Here is a 24391-nt window from a genome sequence, read left to right as displayed (position 1 = left end):
TTTCTTTCTTTTTGTTTCTTTGCTCAATACACACGTCCAAACACTCGGGCAATGCTGGGCACCAAGGCTAGATTAAATAATAAAAGAAATAAATTATAATTACGTTTCGCTTATAGTAGTATCAGCATTCGGGTCGTCAGTATCCGACTCATAGTAGGTACTACAATAAAAAGATTTAATATCAAATCAATGTATTTCTGGAAATAATTAGAAAATAATAATAGAAAACGGACCTAACAAATATGAAAAGTGCAATAAAATGCCTCTGTTACCTGTCAGTGTAACCTTCAGTAGATAGATCGGCAACATTATACTGGGATCTATAAAAAAAAAAAACGAAGATGTAGTCAGTTATGAAAAAATAATCAGACACAATACACACATAAAATGGGGTCCAATAAATGTGCTTATTTGGAATACGATTTGTGACGATATTTTCGCGTCTTTGTCAGTAAAGAAATGAACGATGAACCCTAGACGCCAAGCTACGTCCGCAGAGGGTCGCAAGCAATCAGAATACACTGGTCTCGACAGATTTGCATATTAATCGATCGGCGTAAAGATGAGGGAAGCAACTCCCCGCCCTAGTGGGATTTCCTCAAGCGATTTTGTCTATTAATCAAACGATACAAGGAGGACCAACATGAACTGACTTAGTCCTACGAGCTCATCTCCATCGCCATTTAATTGAGAGAACATCATGCGCTGACTCTTGGTCTACACATCCAGCAGGAAATCCGATGGAACGCCTATGATGTTTCGAATATAGATTCTTTTCTTAAATTTAGTAGCTGAAAAAATTTTTTTTTCATTTAAATCTTATCTTCATAAAATTATTCCAAGTAAAAATGGAGATAATATACTTGTTACAGTGAAAATCAGATTTTAAAGAGAACGAGTTAATATGATGCGAACACAAATGCAAACGCTGAGAAGAATGCTGTTGTGCTAAACTTGGAGAGAAAACACTTGAAAAGTACTTGCATTGTTCGAATGATCTAACTATCAAAAGTGCCACAAAAAAATAACAAACTATAGAAATTGGAAACGAAAAATACGGTGCCACCCCCACCAAAGAAAAGCATTTCATTTTAGGACGTACTTGGAACTTTTACAGATAGAGAATGCATCGGCAGTGAGATACCAACTAGGGCGGTAGAATGATCCAATCATTTTTCCATTTCTCTTGACAAAAGATTTGATGTACTACGCATACATCCTTCGATACAGGCTGTTCAGAAACTCGGTGGCATAACTCCTGGATTATTTTCTACATGCATAAATATGAATTTTTCTTATGTTACTCTTGTAATAACACCTATTATTAGTATTATTTGATTTGTGGTTTTTTTTCCTCTGGGTGGCCCTTTGTTTGTGCTCCCCGTATTTATTTACCTGTATTTCGTTTGCTGTAATCTGTTATTCGAGATTAAAAAAAAAACTGTAATAACATTTAAGGATATCGACTGAGTCTGTAATACTAGCTATGAAATGAATATCTTCTGATTATTGTATGTAGATCTTTCCTTTGAGCTCGACGGTTTCTTTCTTTGTTTAGTGTCATTTTACATGATTGTTTTGGTGTACCCAGTCTTATTTCACCTGTAATCATGTTATCGGGATAGTGTTAGAACATACTCTCAAAGTTATGCGATTGATTTTCCAATTATTCTGGGTACAACTTTTTCATTTTACTGTATTATAATTATTCGACACGGTTAAACACAGTTAATCAATCGAGAACCACATCACTCTATCTCCAAACATATAAGATATTAACCGATACACGCTCAAAACAATGAAAAGAATATTCTCTTGTCATAGTCCTAATTATAAGATCTCACACATCAAGGTGTCCTTGGGGGGTGCTAATACTTGGTCTCTGTATGAAATACATAGATATCTAAGTGTTTCATTGAAGTTCTTTATCTCTCAAGCGTTGAATTAGGAAATACGCAAATAACAATTTTTTTTTTAAATTTTATTATTAATTCTATTATAGCATATATTTCTTGTAGTCTATGTTTTACTCTGTTCCAGGATCAGAATTTAACTAGTTTGGCGTAGTATCCAGATTAATGCTGTTAATACAGGTAACGTCACTTGGAGAAGGTGCATCATTCCTCATATAAATCGTATTTGGGCTTCGAATACTTTGTTATTTTGAATATTTAGTCACAGTTTATTTGTAGGGGAAATATCCCTATGCCATGCTGTCCTGGCACACTCATGCATAGACAGACCGTAGACACTCGAAGACAGTATTTAGTATGCATTCACATTGGTTTATACCTATTTAAAGTGCGCATACGCATTTTGCCATATCTCTGAATGTGTGTTTGCATTTAAGTATATACTTGTGCTTAAATACCATACGCTTCTTATTTCTGTTATGTGTTTTGAAGTTGAATTATGAAAGTATATTTTCATCTATAATACAAATCTCGCCTGTCTGTTTAAATGTATGTATGTATGTATGTATGTATGTATGTATTGATGTATGTATGTATGTATGTATTCAGCACTTTTCTACAAGAAGGGGTCGCTTTTTTCGCCGATATTTTCGAAAGTTACCCCCTCTTTTCAATTGACGAGCATTAATTTAAACCTTTGCGACTGCCGGTTTGTCGATGGAAGCAACGACAAAGACGTCATGTTTTTTTTCCACGTTCTTTTCCTCCTTCGTTGTTAAGGGCTCGAGCCTCTCCCTAGTACTTGTCTTTTTTTTTTCTTTTTGCTCAACACACACCTCCAAACACTCGGGCAATGCTGGGCACACAGGCTAGATTAAATAATAAAAGGAATAAATTATAATTACGTTTCGCTTATAGTAGTGTCAACATTCGGTTCCTCAGTATCCGACTCATAGTAGGTACTACAATAAAAAGATTTAATATTAAATCAATGTATTTTTTTCATTTAAATCTTATATTCATAAAATTATTCCAAGTAAAAATGGAGATAATATACTTGTTACAGTGAAAATCAGATGTTTAATAGGAACGAGTTAATACGATGTGAACGCAAATGCATACGCTGAGAAGAATGCTGTTGTGCTAAACTTGGAGAGAAAACACTTGAAAAGTAATTGAATGGTTCGAATGATCTAACTATCAAAAATGCTACAAAAAAATGACAAACTATAGAAATTGGAAACGAAAAATGCGGTGCCACCCCCACCAAAGAAAAGCATTTCATTTTAGGACGTACTTGGCACTTTTACAGATAGAGAATGCATCGGCAGTGAGATACCTACTAGGGCGGTAGAATGATCCAATCATTTTTCCATTTCTCTTGACAAAAGATTTGATGTACTTATTCCAGTTCAGGTCAGGAATGAAGGTCAGTCCCAAAAGCTTGAAAGATGTTCATCGTCGGTCACTTCGTTATGCTTCAGACTCCTCATCAAGAAACGCGCATATTGAACAGACGTATCTTCATTTTGCATTTCTGCTTGTCGATCACAATTTTATTTGATATAAAAATTTTCGTAGGTCTGCCAAACTTATGTTTAAAATTACACTCTCATCGCTAAATATGCAAATTTAATGTACGCAACTTCGAAAAAAAAAATTAGACTAAGCAATTGAAAAAGATAAAAGAATATTTACGCTTCAGTATCTTTTGCATCTTCGATGGATGTCGAATATGAGTTATAATCGTCAAGCGGCCTGAAAAGTACAAAAATAATTCGTTTAACACATGAACAAATAAATGTAAATTATGTTGTAACGCAGCCATTACGTCGTAAATGGGCAAACAAATAAAACAGGAATAGAAGTAAATAAATATCCGGGTCGGCATTTTTTCTTTGTTAACAAAAGTTTTTATTACGGTTGCTTTTAGCACCACTTAATAAAAGTCTCCCGCCATCGTCCATCTTGCCTAGTGTACATTATTCCTCTTCGATCCCATACCAGCTGCAGTCAATCAATTCTCGCCTGCGTTTTTACACGTTCGTTCTCTTCGGCGCCGACTTTGTTTCTGCCCGAGCACGTGTTGCATTTGTTCTCCTTTTTTCCTTCTTCTTCTCACGCACACTTCCTAATTTGTCTATGTGCATTTTCGGCTACAACTGCTACTAATCTCTCTGCAAGCCAGCCATCTTTGGTTGTCACCAACATCTTTACCTGCGCTCATATACATTATGTTACAGTGTGTGTGTTAGCTACGTATACATGCTTCGATACAGGTTGTTCAGAAACTCGGTGGCATAACTCCTGGATGATTTTCTACATGCATAATATGAATTTTTCTTATGTTACTTTTGTAATAACACCTTTGACTAGTATGATTTGATTTGTGGTTTATTTTCCTCTGGGTGGCCCTTTGTTTTGTCTCCCGTATTTATTTACCTGTATTTCGTTTGCTGTAATCTGTTATTCGAGATTTAAAAAAAACTGTAATAACATTTAAGGATATCGACTGAGTCTGTAATATTAGCTATGAAATGAATATCTTCTGATTATGGTATGTAGATCTTTCCTTTGAGCTCGATGGTTTCTTTCTTTGTTTAGTGTCATTTTACATGATTGTTTTGGTGTACCCAGTCTTATTTCACCTATAATCATGTTATCGGGACAGTGTTAGAACATATTCCCAAAGTTATGCGATTGATTTTCCAATTATTCTGGGTACAACTTTTTCATTTTACTGTATTATAATTAGGGATGTGACAAGGGAATTTACTTATCGTTGTTTTGACTCCCGAGTATATATTCGACACGGTTAAACACAGTTAATCAATCGAGAACCACATCACTCTATCTCAAAACATATAAGATATTAACTGATACACACTCAAAACAATGAAAAGAATATTCTCTTGTCATAGTCCTAATTATAAGACCTCACATATCAAGGAGTCCTTGGGGGTGCTAACACTTGGTCTCTATATGACATACATAGATATCTAAGTGTTTCATTGTAGTTCTTTATCTCTCAAGCGTTGAATTAGGAAATACGCAAATAACAATTTTTTTTTAAAATTTTATTATTAATTCTATTATAGCATATATTTCTTGTAGTCTATGTTTTACTCTGTTCCAGGATCAGAATTTAACTAGTTTGGCGTAGTATCCAGATTAATGCTGTTAATACAGGTAACGTCACTTGGAGAAGGTGCATCATTCCTCATATAAATCATGCCAAGGGGATCTTATTTGGGCTTCAAATACTTTGTTATTTTGAATATATAGTCACAGTTTATTTGTAGGGGAAACATCCCTATGCCATGCTGTCCTGGCACACTCCTGCATAGACAGACCGTAGACACTCGAAGACAGTATTTAGTATGCATTAACATTGGTTTATACCTATTTAAAGTGGGCGTACGTATTTTGCCATATCTCTGAATGTGTGTTTGTATGTAAGTATGTAAGTATATGCTTGTGCTTACATGCCATACGCTTCTTATTTCTGTTATGTGTTTTGAAGTTGAATTATGAAAGTATATTTTCATCTAGAATACAAATCTCACCTGTCTGTTTAAATGTATGATGTATGTATGTATGTATGTATGTATGTATTGGGCACTTTTCTCCACAAAATGGTCGCTTTTTTCGCCGATATTTTCGAAAGTTACCCCCTCTTTTCGATTGACTAGCCTTAATTTAAACCTTTGCGACTGCCGGTTTGTCGATGGACGCAACGCCAAAGACGTCATGTTTTTTTCACGTTCTTTTCTTCCTTCGCGCTATGGGTTCGAGCCTCTCCCTACTACCACTTGTCTTTTTTTTCTTTCTTTTTGTTTCTTTGCTCAATACACACGTCCAAACACTCGGGCAATGCTGGGCACCAAGGCTAGATTAAATAATAAAAGAAATAAATTATAATTACGTTTCGCTTATAGTAGTATCAGCATTCGGGTCGTCAGTATCCGACTCATAGTAGGTACTACAATAAAAAGATTTAATATCAAATCAATGTATTTCTGGAAATAATTAGAAAATAATAATAGAAAACGGACCTAACAAATATGAAAAGTGCAATAAAATGCTTCTGTTACCTGTCAGTGTAACCTTCAGTAGATAGATCGGCAACATTATACTGGGATCTATAAAAAAAAAAACGAAGATGTAGTCAGTTATGAAAAAATAATCAGACACAATGCACACATAAAATGGGGTCCAATAAATGTGCTTATTTGGAATACGATTTGTGACGATATTTTCGCGTCTTTGTCAGTAAAGAAATGAACGATGAACCCTAGACGTCAAGCTACGTCCGCAGAGGGTCGCAAGCAATCAGAATACACTGGTCTCGACAGATTTGCATATTAATCGATCGGCGTAAAGATGAGGGAAGCAACTCCCCGCCCTAGTGGGATTTCCTCAAGCGATTTAGTCTATTAATCAAACGATACAAGGAGGACCAACATGAACTGACTTAGTCCTACGAGCTCATCTCCATCGCCATTTAATTGAGAGAACATTATGAGCTGACTCTTGGTCTACACATCCAGCAGGAAATCCGATGGAACGCCTATGATGTTTCGAAAATAGATTCTTTTCTTAAATTTAGTAGCTGAAAAAATTTTTTTTTCATTTAAATCTTATCTTCATAAAATTATTCCAAGTAAAAATGGAGATAATATACTTGTTACAGTGAAAATCAGATTTTAAAGAGAACGAGTTAATATGATGCGAACACAAATGCATACGCTGAGAAGAATGCTGTTGTGCTAAACTTGGAGAGAAAACACTTGAAAAGTACTTGAATGGTTCGAATGATCTAACTATCAAAAGTGCTACAAAAAAATGACAAACTATAGAAATTGGAAACGAAAAATACGGTGCCACCCCCACCAAAGAAAAGCATTTCATTTTAGGACGTACTTGGCACTTTTACAGATAGAGAATGCATCGGCAGTGAGATACCTACTAGGGCGGTAGAATGATCCAATCATTTTTCCATTTCTCTTGACAAAAGATTTGATGTACTTATTCCAGTTCAGGTCAGGAATGAAGGTCAGTCCCAAAAGCTTGAAAGATGTTCATCGTCGGTCACTTCGTTATGCTTCGGACTCCTCATCAAGAAACGCGCATATTGAACAGACGTATCTTCATTTTGCATTTCTGCTTGTCGATCACAATTTTATTTGATATAAAAATTTTCGTAGGTCTGCCAAACTTATGTTTAAAATTACACTCTCATCGCTAAATATGCAAATTTAATGTACGCAACTTCGAAAAAAACAACAAATTAGACTAAGCAATTGAAAAAGATAAAAGAATATTTACCCTTCAGTATCTTTTGTATCTTCGATGGATGTCGAATATGAGTTATAATCGTCAAGCGGCCTGAACAGTACAAAAATAATTCGTTTAACACATGAACAAATAAATGTAAATTATGTTGTAACGTAGCCATTACGTCGTAAATGGGCAAACAAATAAAACAGGAATAGAAGTAAATAAATATCCGGGTTGGCATTTTTTCTTTGTTAACAAAAGTGTTTATTACGGTTGCTTTTGGCACCACTTAATAAAAGTCTCCCGGCCATCGTCCATCTTGCCTAGTGTACATTACTCCTCTTCGATCCCATATCAGCTTCAGTCAATCAATTCTCGCTTGCGTTTTTACACGTCCGTTCTCTTCGGCGGCGACTTTGTTTCTGCCCGAGCACGTGTTGCATTTGTTCTCCTTTTTTCCTTCTTCTTCTCACGCACACTTCCTAATTTGTCTATGCGCATTTTTCGGCTACCACTGCTGCTAATCTCTCTGCAAGCCAGCCATCCTTGGTTGCCACCAACATCTTTACCCGCGCTCATATACATTATGTGACAGTGTGTGTTTGCTACGCATACATGCTTCGATACAGGCTGTTCAGAAACTCGGTGGCATAACTCCTGGATGATTTTCTACATGCATAAATATTAATTTTTCTTTTGTTACTCTTGTAATAACACCTATTACTAGTATGATTTGATTTGTGGTTTATTTTTCCTCTGGGTGGCCCTTTGTTTGTGCTCCCCGTATTTATTTACCTGTATTTCGTTTGCTGTAATCTGTTATTCGAGATTAAAAAAAAAACTGTAATAACATTTTAGGATATCGACTGAGTCTGTAATATTAGCTATCAAATGAATATCTTCTGATTACTGTATGTAAATCTTTCCTTTGAGCTCGATGGTTTCTTTCTTTGTTTAGTGTCATTTTACATGATTGTTTTGTTGTACCCAGTCTTATTTCACCTGTAATCATGTTATCGGGATAGTGTTAGAACATATTCCCAAAGTTATGCGATTGATTTTCCAATTATTCTGGGTATAACTTTTTCATTTTACTGTATTATAATTAGGGATGTGACAAGAGAATATTCTTATCGTTGTTTTGACTCCCGAGTATATATTCGACACGGTTAAACACAGTTAATCAATCGACAACCACATCACTCTATCTCAAAACATATAAGATATTAACTGATACACGCTCAAAACAATGAAAAGAATATTCTCTTGTCATAGTCCTAATTATAAGATCTCACACATCAAGGTGCCCTTGGGGGGGTGCTAACACTTGGTCTCTGTATGAAATACATAGATATCTAAGTGTTTCATTGAAGTTCTTTATCTCTCAAGCGTTGAATTAGGAAATACGCAAATAAAAATTTTTTTTTTAAATTTTATTATTAATTCTATTATAGCATATATTTCTTGTAGTCTATGTTTTACTCTGTTCCAGGATCAGAATTTAACTAGTTTGGCGTAGTATCCAGATTAATGCTGTTAATACAGGTAACGTCACTTGGAGAAGGTGCATCATTCCTCATATAAATCGTATTTGGGCTTCGAATACTTTGTTATTTTGAATATTTAGTCACAGTTTATTTGTAGGGGAAATATCCCTATGCCATGCTGTCCTGGCACACTCCTGCATAGACAGACCGTAGACACTCGAAGACAGTATTTAGTATGCATTCACATTGGTTTATACCTATTTAAAGTGCGCATACGCATTTTGCCATATCTCTGAATGTGTGTTTGCATTTAAGTATATACTTGTGCTTAAATACCATACGCTTCTTATTTCTGTTATGTGTTTTGAAGTTGAAGTATGAAAGTATATTTTCATCTATAATACAAATCTCGCCTGTCCGTTTACATGTATGATGTATGTATGTATGTATGTATGTATGTATGTATGTATGTATGTATTCAGCACTTTTCTACAAGAAAGGGTCGCTTTTTTCGCCGATATTATCGAAAGTTACCCCCTCTTTTTAATTGACTAGCATTAATTTAAACCTTTGCGACTGCCGGTTTGGCGATGGACGCAACGACAAAGACGTCATGTTTTTTTTCCACGTTCTTTTCCTCCTTCGTTGTTAAGGGCTCGAGCCTCTCTCTACTACTTGTCTTTTTTTTTCTTTTTGCTCAACACACACCTCCAAACACTCGGGCAATGCTGGGCACACAGGCTAGATTAAATAATAAAAGGAATAAATTATAATTACGTTTCGCTTATAGTAGTGTCAGCATTCGGTTCCTCAGTATCCGACTCATAGTAGGTACTACAATAAAAAGATTTAATATTAAATCAATGTATTTTTTTTTCATTTAAATCTTATATTCATAAAATTATTCCAAGTATAAATGGAGATAATATACTTGTTACAGTGAAAATCAGATGTTTAATAGGAACGAGTTAATACCATGTGAACACAAATGAATACGCTGAGAAGAATGCTGTTTAGCTAAACTTGGAGAGAAAACACTTGAAAAGTACTTGACTGGTTCGAATGATCTAACTATCAAAAGTGCTACAAAAAAATGACAAACTATAGAAATTGGAAACGAAAAATGCGGTGCCACCCCCACCAAAGAAAAGCATTTCATTTTAGGACGTACTTGGCACTTTTACAGATAGAGAATGCATCGGCAGTGAGATACCTACTAGGGCGGTAGAATGATCCAATCATTTTTCCATTTCTCTTGACAAAAGATTTGATGTACTTATTCCAGTTCAGGTCAGGAATGAAGGTCAGTCCCAAAAGCTTGAAAGATGTTCATCGTCGGTCACTTCGTTATGCTTCAGACTCCTCATCAAGAAACGCGCATATTGAACAGACGTATCTTCATTTTGCATTTCTGCTTGTCGATCACAATTTTATTTGATATAAAAATTTTCGTAGGTCTGCCAAACTTATGTTTAAAATTACACTCTCATCGCTAAATATGCAAATTTAATGTACGCAACTTCGAAAAAAAAAATTAGACTAAGCAATTGAAAAAGATAAAAGAATATTTACCCTTCAGTATCTTTTGCATCTTCGATGGATGTCGAATATGAGTTATAATCGTCAAGCGGCCTGAAAAGTACAAAAATAATTCGTTTAACACATGAACAAATAAATGTAAATTATGTTGTAACGCAGCCATTACGTCGTAAATGGGCAAACAAATAAAACAGGAATAGAAGTAAATAAATATCCGGGTCGGCATTTTTTCTTTGTTAACAAAAGTGTTTATTACGGTTGCTTTTAGCACCACTTAATAAAAGTCTCCCGCCATCGTCCATCTTGCCTAGTGTACATTATTCCTCTTCGATCCCATACCAGCTGCAGTCAATCAATTCTCGCCTGCGTTTTTACACGTCCGTTCTCTTCGGCGCCGACTTTGTTTCCGTCCGAGCACGTGTTGCATTTGTTCTCCTTTTTTCCTTCTTCTTCTCACGCACACTTCCTAATTTGTCTATGTGCATTTTTCGGCTACCACTGCTGCTAATCTCTCTGCAAGCCAGCCATCCTTGGTTGCCACCAACATCTTTACCCGCGCTCATATACATTATGTTTCAGTGTGTGTGTTTGCTACGCATACATGCTTCGATACAGGTTGTTCAGAAACTCGGTGGCATAACTCTGAGATTATTTTCTACATGCATAAATATGAATTTTTCTTATGTTACTCTTGTAATAACACCTATTACTAGTATGATTTGATTTGTGGTTTATTTTTCCTCTGGGTGGCCCTTTGTTTGTGCTCCCGTATTTATTTACCTGTATTTCGTTTGCTGTAATCTGTTATTCGAGATTAAAAAAAAAACTGTAATAACATTTTAGGATATCGACTGAGTCTGTAATATTAGCTATGAAATGAATATCTTCTGATTATGGTATGTAGATCTTTCCTTTGAGCTCGATGGTTTCTTTTTTTGTTTAGTATCATTTTACATGATTGTTTTGTTGTACCCAGTCTTATTTCACCTATAATCATGTTATCGGGATAGTGTTAGAACATATTCCCAAAGTTATGCGATTGATTTTCCAATTATTCTGGGTATAACTTTTTCATTTTACTGTATTATAATTAGGGATGTGACAAGAGAATATTCTTATCGTTGTTTTGACTCCCGAGTATATATTCGACACGGTTAAACACAGTTAATCAATCGAGAACCACATCACTCTATCTCAAAACATATAAGATATTTACTGATACACACTCAAAACAATGAAAAGAATATTCTCTTGTCATAGTCCTAATTATAAGACCTCACATATCAAGGAGTCCTTGGGGGTGCTAACACTTGGTCTCTATATGACATACATAGATATCTAAGTGTTTCATTGAAGTTCTTTATCTCTCAAGCGTTGAATTAGGAAATACGCAAATAACAATTTTTTTTTAAATTTTATTATTAATTCTATTATAGCATATATTTCTTGTAGTCTATGTTTTACTCTGTTCCAGGATCAGAATTTAACTAGTTTGGCGTAGTATCCAGATTAATGCTGTTAATAGAGGTAACATCACCTGGAGAAGGTGCATCATTCCTCATATAAATCATGCCAAGGGGATCTTATTTGGGCTTCAAATACTTTGTTATTTTGAATATTTAGTCACAGTTTATTTGTAGGGGAAACATCCCTATGCCATGCTATCCTGGCACACTCCTGCATAGACAGACCGTAGACACTCGAAGACAGTATTTAGTATGCATTAACATTGGTTTATACCTATTTAAAGTGGGCGTACGTATTTTGCCATATCTCTGAATGAGTGTTTGTATGTAAGTATGTAAGTATATGCTTGTGCTTCAATGCCATACGCTTCTTATTTCTGTTATGTGTTTTGAAGTTGAATTATGAAAGTATATTTTCATCTAGAATACAAATCTCACCTGTCTGTTTAAATGTATGATGTATGTATGTATGTATGTATGTATGTATGTATGTATGTATGTATTGGGCACTTTTCTCCACAAAATGGTCGCTTTTTTCGCCGATATTTTCGAAAGTTACTCCCTCTTTTCGATTAACTAGGCTTAATTTAAACCTTTGCGACTGCCGGTTTGGCGATGGACGCAACGCCAAAGACGTCATGTTTTTTTTCACGTTCTTTTCTTCCTTCGCGCTATGGGTTTGAGCCTCTCCCTACTACCACTTGTCTTTTTTTTCTTTCTTTTTGTTTCTTTGCTCAATACACACGTCCAAACACTCGGGCAATGCTGGGCACCAAGGCTAGATTAAATAATAAAAGAAATAAATTATAATTACGTTTCGCTTATAGTAGTATCAGCATTCGGGTCGTCAGTATCCGACTCATAGTAGGTACTACAATAAAAAGATTTAATATCAAATCAATGTATTTCTGGAAATAATTAGAAAATAATAATAGAAAACGGACCTAACAAATATGAAAAGTGCAATAAAACGCTTCTGTTACCTGTCAGTGTAACCTTCAGTAGATAGATCGGCAACATTATACTGAGATCTATAAAAAAAAAAACGAAGATGTAGTCAGTTATGAAAAAATAATCAGACACAATGCACACCTAAAATGGGGTCCAATAAATGTGCTTATTTGGAATACGATTTGTGGCGATATTTTCGCGTCTTTGTCAGTAAAGAAATGAACGATGAACCCTAGACGTCAAGCTACGTCCGCAGAGGGTCGCAAGCAATCAGAATACACTGGTCTCGACAGATTTGCATATTAATCGATCGGCGTAAAGATGAGGGAAGCAACTCCCCGCCCTAGTGGGATTTCCTCAAGCGATTTTGTCTATTAATCAAACGATACAAGGAGGACCAACATGAACTGACTTAGTCCTACGAGCTCATCTCCATCGCCATTTAATTGAGAGAACATTATGAGCTGACTCTTGGTCTACCAAACCAGCAGGAAATCCGATGGAACGCCTATGATGTTACGAATATAGATTCTTTTCTTAAATATAGTAGCTGAAAAATTTTTTTTATCTTCATAAAATTATTCCAAGTAAAAATGGAGATAATATACTTGTTACAGTGAAAATCAGATTTTAAAGTAAACGAGTTAATATGATGCGAACACAAATGCATACGCTGAGAAGAATGCTGTTGTGCTAAACTTGGAGAGAAAACACTTGAAAAGTACTTGAATGGTTCGAATGATCTAACTATCAAAAGTGCCACAAAAAAATAACAAACTATAGAAATTGGAAACGAAAAATACGGTGCCACCCCCACCAAAGAAAAGCATTTCATTTTAGGACGTACTTGGCACTTTTACAGATAGAGAATGCATCGGCAGTGAGATACCTACTAGGGCGGTAGAATGATCCAATCATTTTTCCATTTCTCTTGACAAAAGATTTGATGTACTTATTCCAGTTCAGGTCAGGAATGAAGGTCAGTCCCAAAAGCTTGAAAGATGTTCATCGTCGGTCACTTCGTTATGCTTCAGACTCCTCATCAAGAAACGCGCATATTGAACAGACGTATCTTCATTTTGCATTTCTGCTTGTCGATCACAATTTTATTTGATATAAAAATTTTCGTAGGTCTGCCAAACTTATGTTTAAAATTACACTCTCATCGCTTAATATGCAAATTTAATGTACGCAACTTCGAAAAAAACAACAAATTAGACTAAGCAATTGAAAAAGATAAAAGAATATTTACCCTTCAGTATCTTTTGCATCTTCGATGGATGTCGAATATGAGTTATAATCGTCAAGCGGCCTGAAAAGTACAAAAATAATTCGTTTAACACATGAACAAATAAATGTAAATTATGTTGTAACGCAGTCATTACGTCGTAAATGGGCAAACAAATAAAACAGGAATAGAAGTAAATAAATATCCGGGTCGGCATTTTTTCTTTGTTAACAAAAGTGTTTATTACGGTTGCTTTTGGCACCACTTAATAAAAGTCTCCCGGCCATCGTCCATCTTGCCTAGTGTACATTATTCCTCTTCGATCCCATACCAGCTGCAGTCAATCAATTCTCGCTTGCGTTTTTACACGTCCGTTCTCTTCGGCGCCGACTTTGTTTCTGCCCGAGCACGTGTTGCATTTGTTCTCCTTTTTTCCTTCTTCTTCTCACGCACACTTCCTAATTTGTCTATGTGCATTTTCGGCTACCACTGCTACTAATCTCTCTGCAAGCCAGCCATCCTTGGTTGTCACCAACATCTTTACCCGCGCTCATATACATTATGTTACAGTGTGTGTGTTTGCTACGTATACATGCTTCGATACAGGTTGTTCAGAAACTCGGTGGCATAACTCCTGGATGATTTTCTACATGCATAAATATGAATTTTTCTTATGTTACTCTTGTAATAACACGTTTTACTAGTATGATTTGATTTGTGGTTTATTTTCCTCTGGGTGGCCCTTTGTTTGTGCTCCCGTATTTATTTACCTGTATTTCGTTTGCTGTAATCTGTTATTCGAGATTTAAAAAAAAATGTAATAACATTTAAGGATATCCACTGAGTCTGTAATATTAGCTGTGAAATGAATATCTTCTGATTATGGTATGTAGATCTTTCCTTTGAGCTCGATGGTTTCTTTCTTTGTTTAGTGTCATTTTACATGATTGTTTTGGTGTACCCAGTCTTATTTCACCTGTAATCATGTTATCGGGATAGTGTTAGAACATATTCCCAAAGTTATGCGATTGATTTTCCAATTATTCTGGGTATAACTTTTTCATTTTACTGTATTATAATTAGGGATGTGACAAGAGAATATTCTTATCGTTGTTTTGACTCCCGAGTATATATTCGACACGGTTAAACACAGTTAATCAATCGAGAACCACATCACTCTATCTCAAAACATATAAGATATTAACTGATACACACTCAAAACAATGAAAAGAATATTCTCTTGTCATAGTCCTAATTATAAGACCTCACATATCAAGGAGTCCTTGGGGGTGCTAACACTTGGTCTCTATATGACATACATAGATATCTAAGTGTTTCATTGAAGTTCTTTATCTCTCAAGCGTTGAATTAGGAAATACGCAAATAACAATTTTTTTTTAAATTTTATTATTAATTCTATTATAGCATATATTTCTTGTAGTCTATGTTTTACTCTGTTCCAGGATCAGAATTTAACTAGTTTGGCGTAGTATCCAGATTAATGCTGTTAATACAGGTAACGTCACTTGGAGAAGGTGCATCATTCCTCATATAAATCGTATTTGGGCTTCGAATACTTTGTTATTTTGAATATTTAGTCACAGTTTATTTGTAGGGGAAATATCCCTATGCCATGCTATCCTGGCACACTCCTGCATAGACAGACCGTAGACACTCGAAGACAGTATTTAGTATGCATTAACATTGGTTTATACCTATTTAAAGTGGGCGTACGTATTTTGCCATATCTCTGAATGAGTGTTTGTATGTAAGTATGTAAGTATATGCTTGTGCTTCAATGCCATACGCTTCTTATTTCTGTTATGTGTTTTGAAGTTGAATTATAAAAGTATATTTTCATCTAGAATACAAATCTCACCTGTCTGTTTAAATGTATGTATGTATGTATGTATGTATGTATGTATGTATGTATGTATGTATGTATGTATTGGGCACTTTTCTCCACAAAATGGTCGCTTTTTTCGCCGATATTTTCGAAAGTTACCCCCTCTTTTCGATTGACTAGCCTTAATTAAAACCTTCGCGACTGCCGGTTTGGCGATGGACGCAACGCCAAAGACGTCATGTTTTTTTTCACGTTCTTTTCTTCCTTCGCGCTATGGGTTCGAGCCTCTCCCTACTACCACTTGTCTTTTTTTTCTTTCTTTTTGTTTCTTTGCTCAATACACACGTCCAAACACTCGGGCAATGCTGGGCACCAAGGCTAGATTAAATAATAAAAGAAATAAATTATAATTACGTTTCGCTTATAGAAGTGTCAGCATTCGAGTCTTCAGTATCCGACTCATAGTAGGTACTACAATAAAAAGATTTAATATCAAATCAATGTATTTCTGGAAATAATTAGAAAATAATAATAGAAAACGGACCTAACAAATATGAAAAGTGCAATAAAATGCTTCTGTTACCTGTCAGTGTAACCTTCAGTAGATAGATCGGCAACATTATACTGGGATCTATAAAAAAAAAAACGAAGATGTAGTCAGTTATGAAAAAATAATCAGACACAATGCACACATAAAATGGGGTCCAATAAATGTGCTTATTTGGAATACGATTTGTGGCGATATTTTCGCGTCTTTGTCAGTAAAGAAATGAACGATGAACCCTAGACGTCAAACTACGTCCGCAGAGCGTCGCAAGCAATCAGAATACACTGGTCTCGACAGATTTGCATATTAATCGATCGGCGTAAAGATGAGGGAAGCAACTCCCCGCCCTAGTGGGATTTCCTCAAGCGATTTTGTCTATTAATCAAACGATACAAGGAGGACCAACATGAACTGACTTAGTCCTACGAGCTCATCTCCATCGCCATTTAATTGAGAGAACATTATGAGCTGACTCTTGGTCTACCAAACCAGCAGGAAATCCGATGGAACGCCTATGATGTTTCGAAAATAGATTCTTTTCTTAAATTTAGTAGCTGAAATTTTTTTTTTCATTTAAATCTTATCTTCATAAAATTATTCCAAGTAAAAATGGAGATAATATACTTGTTACAGTGAAAATCAGATTTTAAAGAGAACGAGTTAATATGATGCGAACACAAATGCATACGCTGAGAAGAATGCTGTTTAGCTAAACTTGGAGAGAAAACACTTGAAAAGTACTTGAATGGTTCGAATGATCTAACTATCAAAAGTGCTACAAAAAAATGACAAACTATAGAAATTGGAAACGAAAAATACGGTGCCACCCCCACCAAAGAAAAGCATTTCATTTTAGGACGTACTTGGCACTTTTACAGATAGAGAATGCATCGGCAGTGAGATACCTACTAGGGCGGTAGAATGATCCAATCATTTTTCCATTTCTCTTGACAAAAGATTTGATGTACTTATTCCAGTTCAGGTCAGGAATGAAGGTCAGTCCCAAAAGCTTGAAAGATGTTCATCGTCGGTCACTTCGTTATGCTTCAGACTCCTCATCAAGAAACGCGCATATTGAACAGACGTATCTTCATTTTGCATTTCTGCTTGTCGATCACAATTTTATTTGATATAAAAATTTTCGTAGGTCTGCCAAACTTATGTTTAAAATTACACTCTCATCGCTTAATATGCAAATTTAATGTACGCAACTTCGAAAAAAACAACAAATTAGACTAAGCAATTGAAAAAGATAAAAGAATATTTACCCTTCAGTATCTTTTGTATCTTCGATGGATGTCGAATATGAGTTATAATCGTCAAGCGGCCTGAAAAGTACAAAAATAATTCGTTTAACACATGAACAAATAAATGTAAATTATGTTGTAACGTAGCCATTACGTCGTAAATGGGCAAACAAATAAAACAGGAATAGAAGTAAATAAATATCCGGGTCGGCATTTTTTCTTTGTTAACAAAAGTGTTTATTACGGTTGCTTTTGGCACCACTTAATAAAAGTCTCCCGGCCATCGTCCATCTTGCCTAGTGTACATTACTCCTCTTCGATCCCATATCAGCTTCAGTCAATCAATTCTCGCCTGCGTTTTTACACGTCCGTTCTCTTCGGCGCCGACTTTGTTTCTGCCCGAGCACGTGTTGCATTTGTTCTCCTTTTTTCCTTCTTCTTCTCACGCACACTTCCTAATTTGTCTATGCGCATTTTTCGGCTACCACTGCTGCTAATCTCTCTGCAAGCCAGCCATCCTTGGTTGCCACCAACATCTTTACCCGCGCTCATATACATTATGTTATAGTGTGTGTGTTTGCTACGCATACATGCTTCGATACAGGCTGTTCAGAAACTCGGTGGCATAACTCCTGGATTATTTTCTACATGCATAAATATGAATTTTTCTTATGTTACTCTTGTAATAACACCTATTACTAGTATGATTTGATTTGTGGTTTATTTTTACTCTGGGTGGCCCTTTGTTTGTGCTCCCCGTATTTATTTACCTGTATTTCGTTTGCTGTAATCTGTTATTCGAGATTAAAAAAAAACTGTAATAACATTTTAGGATATCGATTGAGTCTGTAATATTAGCTATGGAATGAATATCTTCTGATTATTGTATGTAGATCTTTCCTTTGAGCTCGACGGTTTCTTTCTTTGTTTAGTGTCATTTTACATGATTGTTTTGTTGTACCCAGTCTTATTTCACCTATAATCATGTTATCGGGATAGTGTTAGAACATATTCCCAAAGTTATGCGATTGATTTTCCAATTATTCTGGGTACAACTTTTTCATTTTACTGTATTATTATTAGGGCTGTGACAAGGGAATTTACTTATCGTTGTTTTGACTCCCGAGTATATATTCGACACGGTTAAACACAGTTAATCAATCGAGAACCACATCACTCTATCTCAAAACATATAAGATATTAACTGATACACACTCAAAACAATGAAAAGAATATTCTCTTGTCATAGTCCTAATTATAAGACCTCACATATCAAGGAGTCCTTGGGGGGTGTTAACACTTGGTCTCTATATGACATACATAGATATCTAAGTGTTTCATTGAAGTTCTTTATCTCTCAAGCGTTGAATTAGGACATACGCAAATAACAATTTTTTTTTAAATTTTATTATTAATTCTATTATAGCATATATTTCTTGTAGTCTATGTTTTACTCTGTTCCAGGATCAGAATTTAACTAGTTTGGCGTAGTATCCAGATTAATGCTGTTAACTTGGAGAAGATGCATCATTCCTCATATAAATCGTATTTGGGCTTCGAATACTTTGTTATTTTGACTATTTAGTAACAGTTTATTTGTAGGGGAAATATCCCTATGCCATGCTGTCCTGGCACACTCCTGCATAGACAGACCGTAGACACTCGAAGACAGTATTTAGTATGCATTAACATTGGTTTATACCTATTTAAAGTGCGCATACGCATTTTTCCATATCTCTGAATGTGTGTTTGCATGTAAGTATATACTTGTGCTTATATACCATACGCTTCTTATTTCTGTTATGTGTTTTGAAGTTGAATTATGAAAGTATATTTTCATCTATAATACAAATCTCGCCTCTCTGTTTGAATGTATGATGTATGTATGTATGTATGTATGTATTGATGTATGTATGTATGTCTTCGGCACTTTTCTACAAGAAGGGGTCGCTTTTTTCGCCGATATTTTCGAAAGTTACCCCCTCTTTTCAATTGACTAGCATTAATTTAAACCTTTGCCACTGCCGGTTTGGCGATGGACGTAACGACAAAGACGTCATGTTTTTTTCCACGTTCTTTTCCTCCTTCGCGGTTAAAGGCTCGAGCCTCTCCCTAGTACTTGTCTTTTTTTTTTCTTTTTGCTCAATACACACCTCCAAACACTCGGGCAATGCTGGGCACACAGGCTAGATTAAATAATAAAAGAAATAAATTATAATTACGTTTCGTTTATAGTAATGCCAGCATTCGGTTCCTCAGTATCCGACTCATAGTAGGTACTACAATAAAAGGATTTAATATTAAATCAATGTATTTCTGGAAATAATTAGAAAATAATAATAGAAAACGGACCTAACAAATATGAAAAGTGCAATAAAATGCTTCTGTTACCTGTCAGTGTAACCTTCAGTAGATAGATCGGCAACATTATACTGGGATCTATAAAAAAAAAACGAAGATGTAGTCAGTTATGAAAAAATAATCAGACACAATGCATACATAAAATGGAGTCCAATAAATGTGCTTATTTGGAATACGATTTGTGACGATATTTTCGCGTCTTTGTCAGTAAAGAAATGAACGATGAACCCAAGACGTCAAGCTACGTCCGCAGAGGGTCGTAAGCAACCAGAATACACTGGTCTCGACAGATTTGCATATTAATCGATCGACGTGAAGATGAGGGAAGCAACTCCCCGCCCTAGTAGGATTTCCTCAAGCGATTTTGTGTATTAATCAAACGATACAACGAGGACCATCATGAACTGACTTAGTCCTACGAGCTCATCTCCATCGCCATTTAATTGAGAGAACATTACGAGCTTGCTCTCGGTCTACCAAACCAGCAGAAAATCCGATGGAACTCCTATGATGCTTCGAATATAGATTCTTTTCTTAAAGTTGGTAGCTGAAATTTTTTTTTTCATTTAAATCTTATCTTCATAAAATTATTCCAAGTAAAAATGGAGATAATATACTTGTTACAGTGAAAATCAGATTTTAAAGAGAACGAGTTAATACGATGTGAACGCAAATGCGTACGCTGAGAAGAATGCTGTTGTGCTAAACTTGGAGAGAAAACACTTGAAAAGTACTTGAATGGTTCGAATGACCTAACTATAAAAAGTGCCACAAAAAATAACAAACTATAGAAATTGGAAACGAAAAATACGGTGCCATCCCCCACCAAACAAAAGCATTCTACAATCTCATATCTCTATATTTTCTCCCCATAATGTCAAAAATATCATTCATACTTACCCTTTGGTGTTTATCCAGTTTATAAAGTCAACATTGATTATAGTGAATATTTGAACATTGACCTATAACCAATCGTTTTGGAAATGAAAGAGTCAAGCATAATTGTATTCATCTTTTTCCAGGTTGTTAAAGTTAGCTCTAAGTACGACACATCTACAACTCACCCTGAAATTCAAGTATCAGCAATACAATACACAGCATGATTCGCTTACATTTTGAAATTATTTCATTATCTTTTGTTGTTAGACGCAAGCCAAGCAAGTTACAACATATCAAATATGACGAAACAGGATATTTATTCATTGTAGGATAAGTTATATAAATAGACACTTCTTTTGTGTCCGTCAGTACTTGTTTTTAATTTGCATATTTTATTTTTATATCGCAAAGTTCTCTACTTAAAATACTTAAAAACAAAACAACTTTTAAATGACAAACAGTTAATTATTTCAAACATGAAAGAAACATTTTGGCATTTGTTTATATAGATTAATTTGAATATTTATTCATATGGATGAATAATGGGATCTAAAAAGAGATGTAGTCAGTTACGAAAAATAATCAGACACAAATGCACACATAAAATGGAGTCTAATAAATTTGCTTATATTGAATGCGACTTATGGTGACATTTTGCCGTCATTGTCAGTTTAAGAATTTGCAAGCAGCGTCCACAAAGGATCGCAAGCAATCAGAATACGCTGATCTCGACAAATTTGTATTCCAATCGATCGAAGATGAGTGAAACTCTCCACCCTAGTAGGATTTTCTTCCAAAGATTTTGTTTATTAATCAAGAGGCATATTTTACAATTTTGTTAATTTTTATGCAAAAAAGCTTCAACGAATCAACAAAGGTACAGAATAATGATGCATTGCCATCATGAAGAAGAATCCATCATAATTTGCATTTCCGAATTTATTACAGTAAAATCAAAACAATCGTTGAATTAAAAATAAAAACAATAATTAAGTACAAGTAATAAATAAATTACCTTTTTACACACAAATATATAAATTAATTGACTTAACTACTGAGATCAAATATACATAAGCAGTATATAAAACATATTTTTATGTTTATTGTAAGTGATTAATGCAACGCATTTATAAAACCTTCTTGCGATTTCTCACTTGGCTGAAGACGTAATCAGGAGTTCATAACAAATGATATTTGTGCAGCATAAGGCAATGTGGAAGATTCCTCAAATGTATTGGAAATCGATTTAGTGGATTTCGTAGGTTATCGAGGTGTGCCTTTGCCTAAGTGTGCATATGTATAGACGTATGTATGTGTATATTTAATTAGATCAGAACTAAATCTATAAGCAATGCTTGTAACGTTTTGTCTATATTTCGTTTGCCTCTGAGAGTAGAAAAAGGAAAGAGAGAGAGAGAGAGAGAGGTAGAAAGGGGATGGAAGAGAAACCTCTAGCTCAAAAGTGGACAAAGGCAAATATTCTCTTTGCTAATTTTTAATAGATCAGAAATTCCTAACATTATTTTCGATTATTCGTCTCTTGATTCAGAATTTTCTTTACGAAAATATAAATTTCTTCCCCATCATCCAATAGACCGATAATACCGCACAGTGCACATTTAAAACAGTTCGAAATAGTATCAAACAATTTACATCTCCCAATCTAAAAAGAAAAACAAACTAAAATAAAACAAACAAAAATATTAATTTATATAAAAAGTATGAAATCAAGTTGAACTTTACCGAACAAGGAGTGAAGATTGGACGAGAAGAAAAGGAATAAGTAGAAGAGTGGTTAGATAAGTTCCACAATCCATCTTGTGCTTGATTCGACTGATGTTTGCTCTGGTCGTTTCGTTGTTGAGTAATAGTTTTGATAGTTCAGAATATAAGTTTTGGAAAATGAACTGTAATGAAGTTTTCAAAGCTTTTATGCAGATTTTGAGTGATTGGATCAAAAGTTATGCCCAGTCAAACGAAGCTTGATTGGTTGTTGGAAAGTCACGGTGATTTGACATTCGCTAATCAAACATGAATTTGATATTTAAACCGATTGATCAACTGCTCATATTTTACTTAAAGTTCCTTGCTGCAATAAACAAGTAATTTGACCTCAATTATTGTTAACACGCAAACGACAGCTGTATAGAGCCTCGTTGCTTCAACATGTCAGTGATCAAGTCAGTTTCAAGGTCATTTTTGTAAGAAATCGAAACACATCGTTTCTTTATTAGAAAATTAGAGTTGAAGTCGAGTTGAAGATCAATTAGATTTGGCGAAACCAATATAAAGATCAACATTTATCGAACAATATTTTCAATTGATGATTCCTCCTCTCTCTCCTTTTAGCCTCTTTTACTCTCTCTCTCTCTCTCTCTCTCTCTTTCTCTCTCTCTCTCTCTCTCTCTCTCCTTTCCTGCTTACCCCTCTGTATCCTATCTATTTCTCCGCTATTTCTATTTTAGCGAAACATTTTTGATCTTTTTTGAAATAATACACTGCAAGACATACGGATAAATTTATGTTTCATTAATCAGTTGCATGTTTCTTTAAAATATAAGGAGTCGTGATGCAACAATGTAAGGTATTTGAAACAAAAAAAAACAAAAACAAAAACTTTATTCCTTTACAATGAACTTTTAAAAAAATCAGGATTTAAATTAGTTTTATGAATATACACCAAGCTAAAATAGATTCATTCTTTTTGTAGAGTTTATATTTTAGAGTGTTTTCTGTTCACCGTCATGCAAAGTAGATTTATTGCAGAGCAATATAAATAGTTTTACTGCAGTCTTAATACAAAGTAAAAGATAGTTCGGATCTTTATTTTATATCATTTTATATATATTATATATGACAGCTTTGGTAAGAAGTTGACATTACATAATTATTGTAATTAATTTAGCAGGAATATAGAAAAAAACAGCTATCTAGGCAGACATGTAAATTGCAATAGAAAATAAACAAAAATATTAAAAGAACATCAAACGAAGCAGAGAGAGCTGAAATTATTAGAAATCCTATAAACTCACCCCCTTACCTAAAACACACTCAGACACTAGCATGCATCAGCCTCGATGGGTACCACATAAAATGATCATGACTGGCTAAGGAAGATCAAAGAGGAAGTACTAACCAAAAATCCACTGTCAGGGTAGGTGGAGAAGCTGATTGCTACTCAAATTCCAACGACCAATGCCAGCGAGAAATCAATGGTATATGCTTGTTGCGAAATATAAAGAGATTTGCAACGGTTACCCATAACAAGATGGAGAGTACTGGAAATCTAGGTAGACTTCTTATCACTGCACTGATTATTTTTAGTTAGTAATCACTGACATTAACTTGTGTAAAAACTCCTAGTGAGTAAATAATAATAATAATAATAATAATAATAATAATAATAATAATAATAATAATAATAATAATAAAACAAAAACAGAACGATCAGACCCAACAGAAACAAAACTCTATTGGAGTAAGATATTGGGAAGAACGACAAGACTACAACAGAAATGCCGAATGGCTGAAAGACATGAAAGAAGAGTTACAACAAATCGAAGAAGGAACAGTGAATGAAACCAGCAAAGAAACCATAAAGAAAACCATAGGAGAAATGGCAAACTGGAATACCAAGACACGACAGC

The 24391-nt window shown here is 34.8% G+C and overlaps 1 protein-coding gene across 22 annotated transcripts in view; it reads right to left on the bottom strand.

The window, feature by feature from the left end:
- LOC145283699 (uncharacterized) overlaps positions 1-22822 on the bottom strand; it is an 88716-nt gene extending 65894 nt beyond the window's left edge. For 4 of the 22 annotated variants that reach the window (XR_013868686.1, XR_013868685.1, XR_013868691.1 and 1 more), the window contains exons 1-17: positions 22488-22819; positions 19896-19943; positions 19727-19783; positions 17526-17585; positions 16294-16341; positions 16125-16181; positions 13889-13948; positions 12669-12716; positions 12500-12556; positions 10253-10312; positions 9458-9514; positions 7242-7301; positions 6008-6055; positions 5839-5895; positions 3612-3671; positions 273-320; positions 104-160 (exon numbers count right to left, since the gene is read on the bottom strand). Coding sequence is in view for 1 of the 22 variants with exons in the window: in XM_080132724.1 (XP_079988850.1) it covers positions 104-160; positions 273-320; positions 3612-3671; positions 5839-5895; positions 6008-6055; positions 7242-7301; positions 9458-9514; positions 10253-10312; positions 12500-12556; positions 12669-12716; positions 13889-13948; positions 16125-16181; positions 16294-16341; positions 17526-17585; positions 19727-19783; positions 19896-19943; positions 22488-22561 (956 nt within the window). In the remaining 21 variants the exon portion in view is untranslated. Of the gene's footprint in view, positions 1-103; positions 161-272; positions 321-2818; positions 2876-3611; positions 3672-5838; positions 5896-6007; positions 6056-7241; positions 7302-9457; positions 9515-10252; positions 10313-12499; positions 12557-12668; positions 12717-13888; positions 13949-16124; positions 16182-16293; positions 16342-17525; positions 17586-19726; positions 19784-19895; positions 19944-22487 lie in introns of all 22 variants that reach the window. The other 18 variants (XR_013868682.1, XR_013868681.1, XM_080132724.1 and 15 more) reach the window with 15 other exon arrangements.
- Positions 22823-24391: the final 1569 nt, after the last annotated feature.

Source organism: Euprymna scolopes, chromosome 8 (assembly GCF_053919585.1).
Source record: "Euprymna scolopes isolate OS-2025 chromosome 8, ASM5391958v1, whole genome shotgun sequence".
NCBI lineage: Eukaryota > Metazoa > Mollusca > Cephalopoda > Sepiida > Sepiolidae > Euprymna > Euprymna scolopes.
Note: the sequence above shows the minus strand (reverse complement) of the source record. Positions and strands in the feature narration are given on the sequence as shown.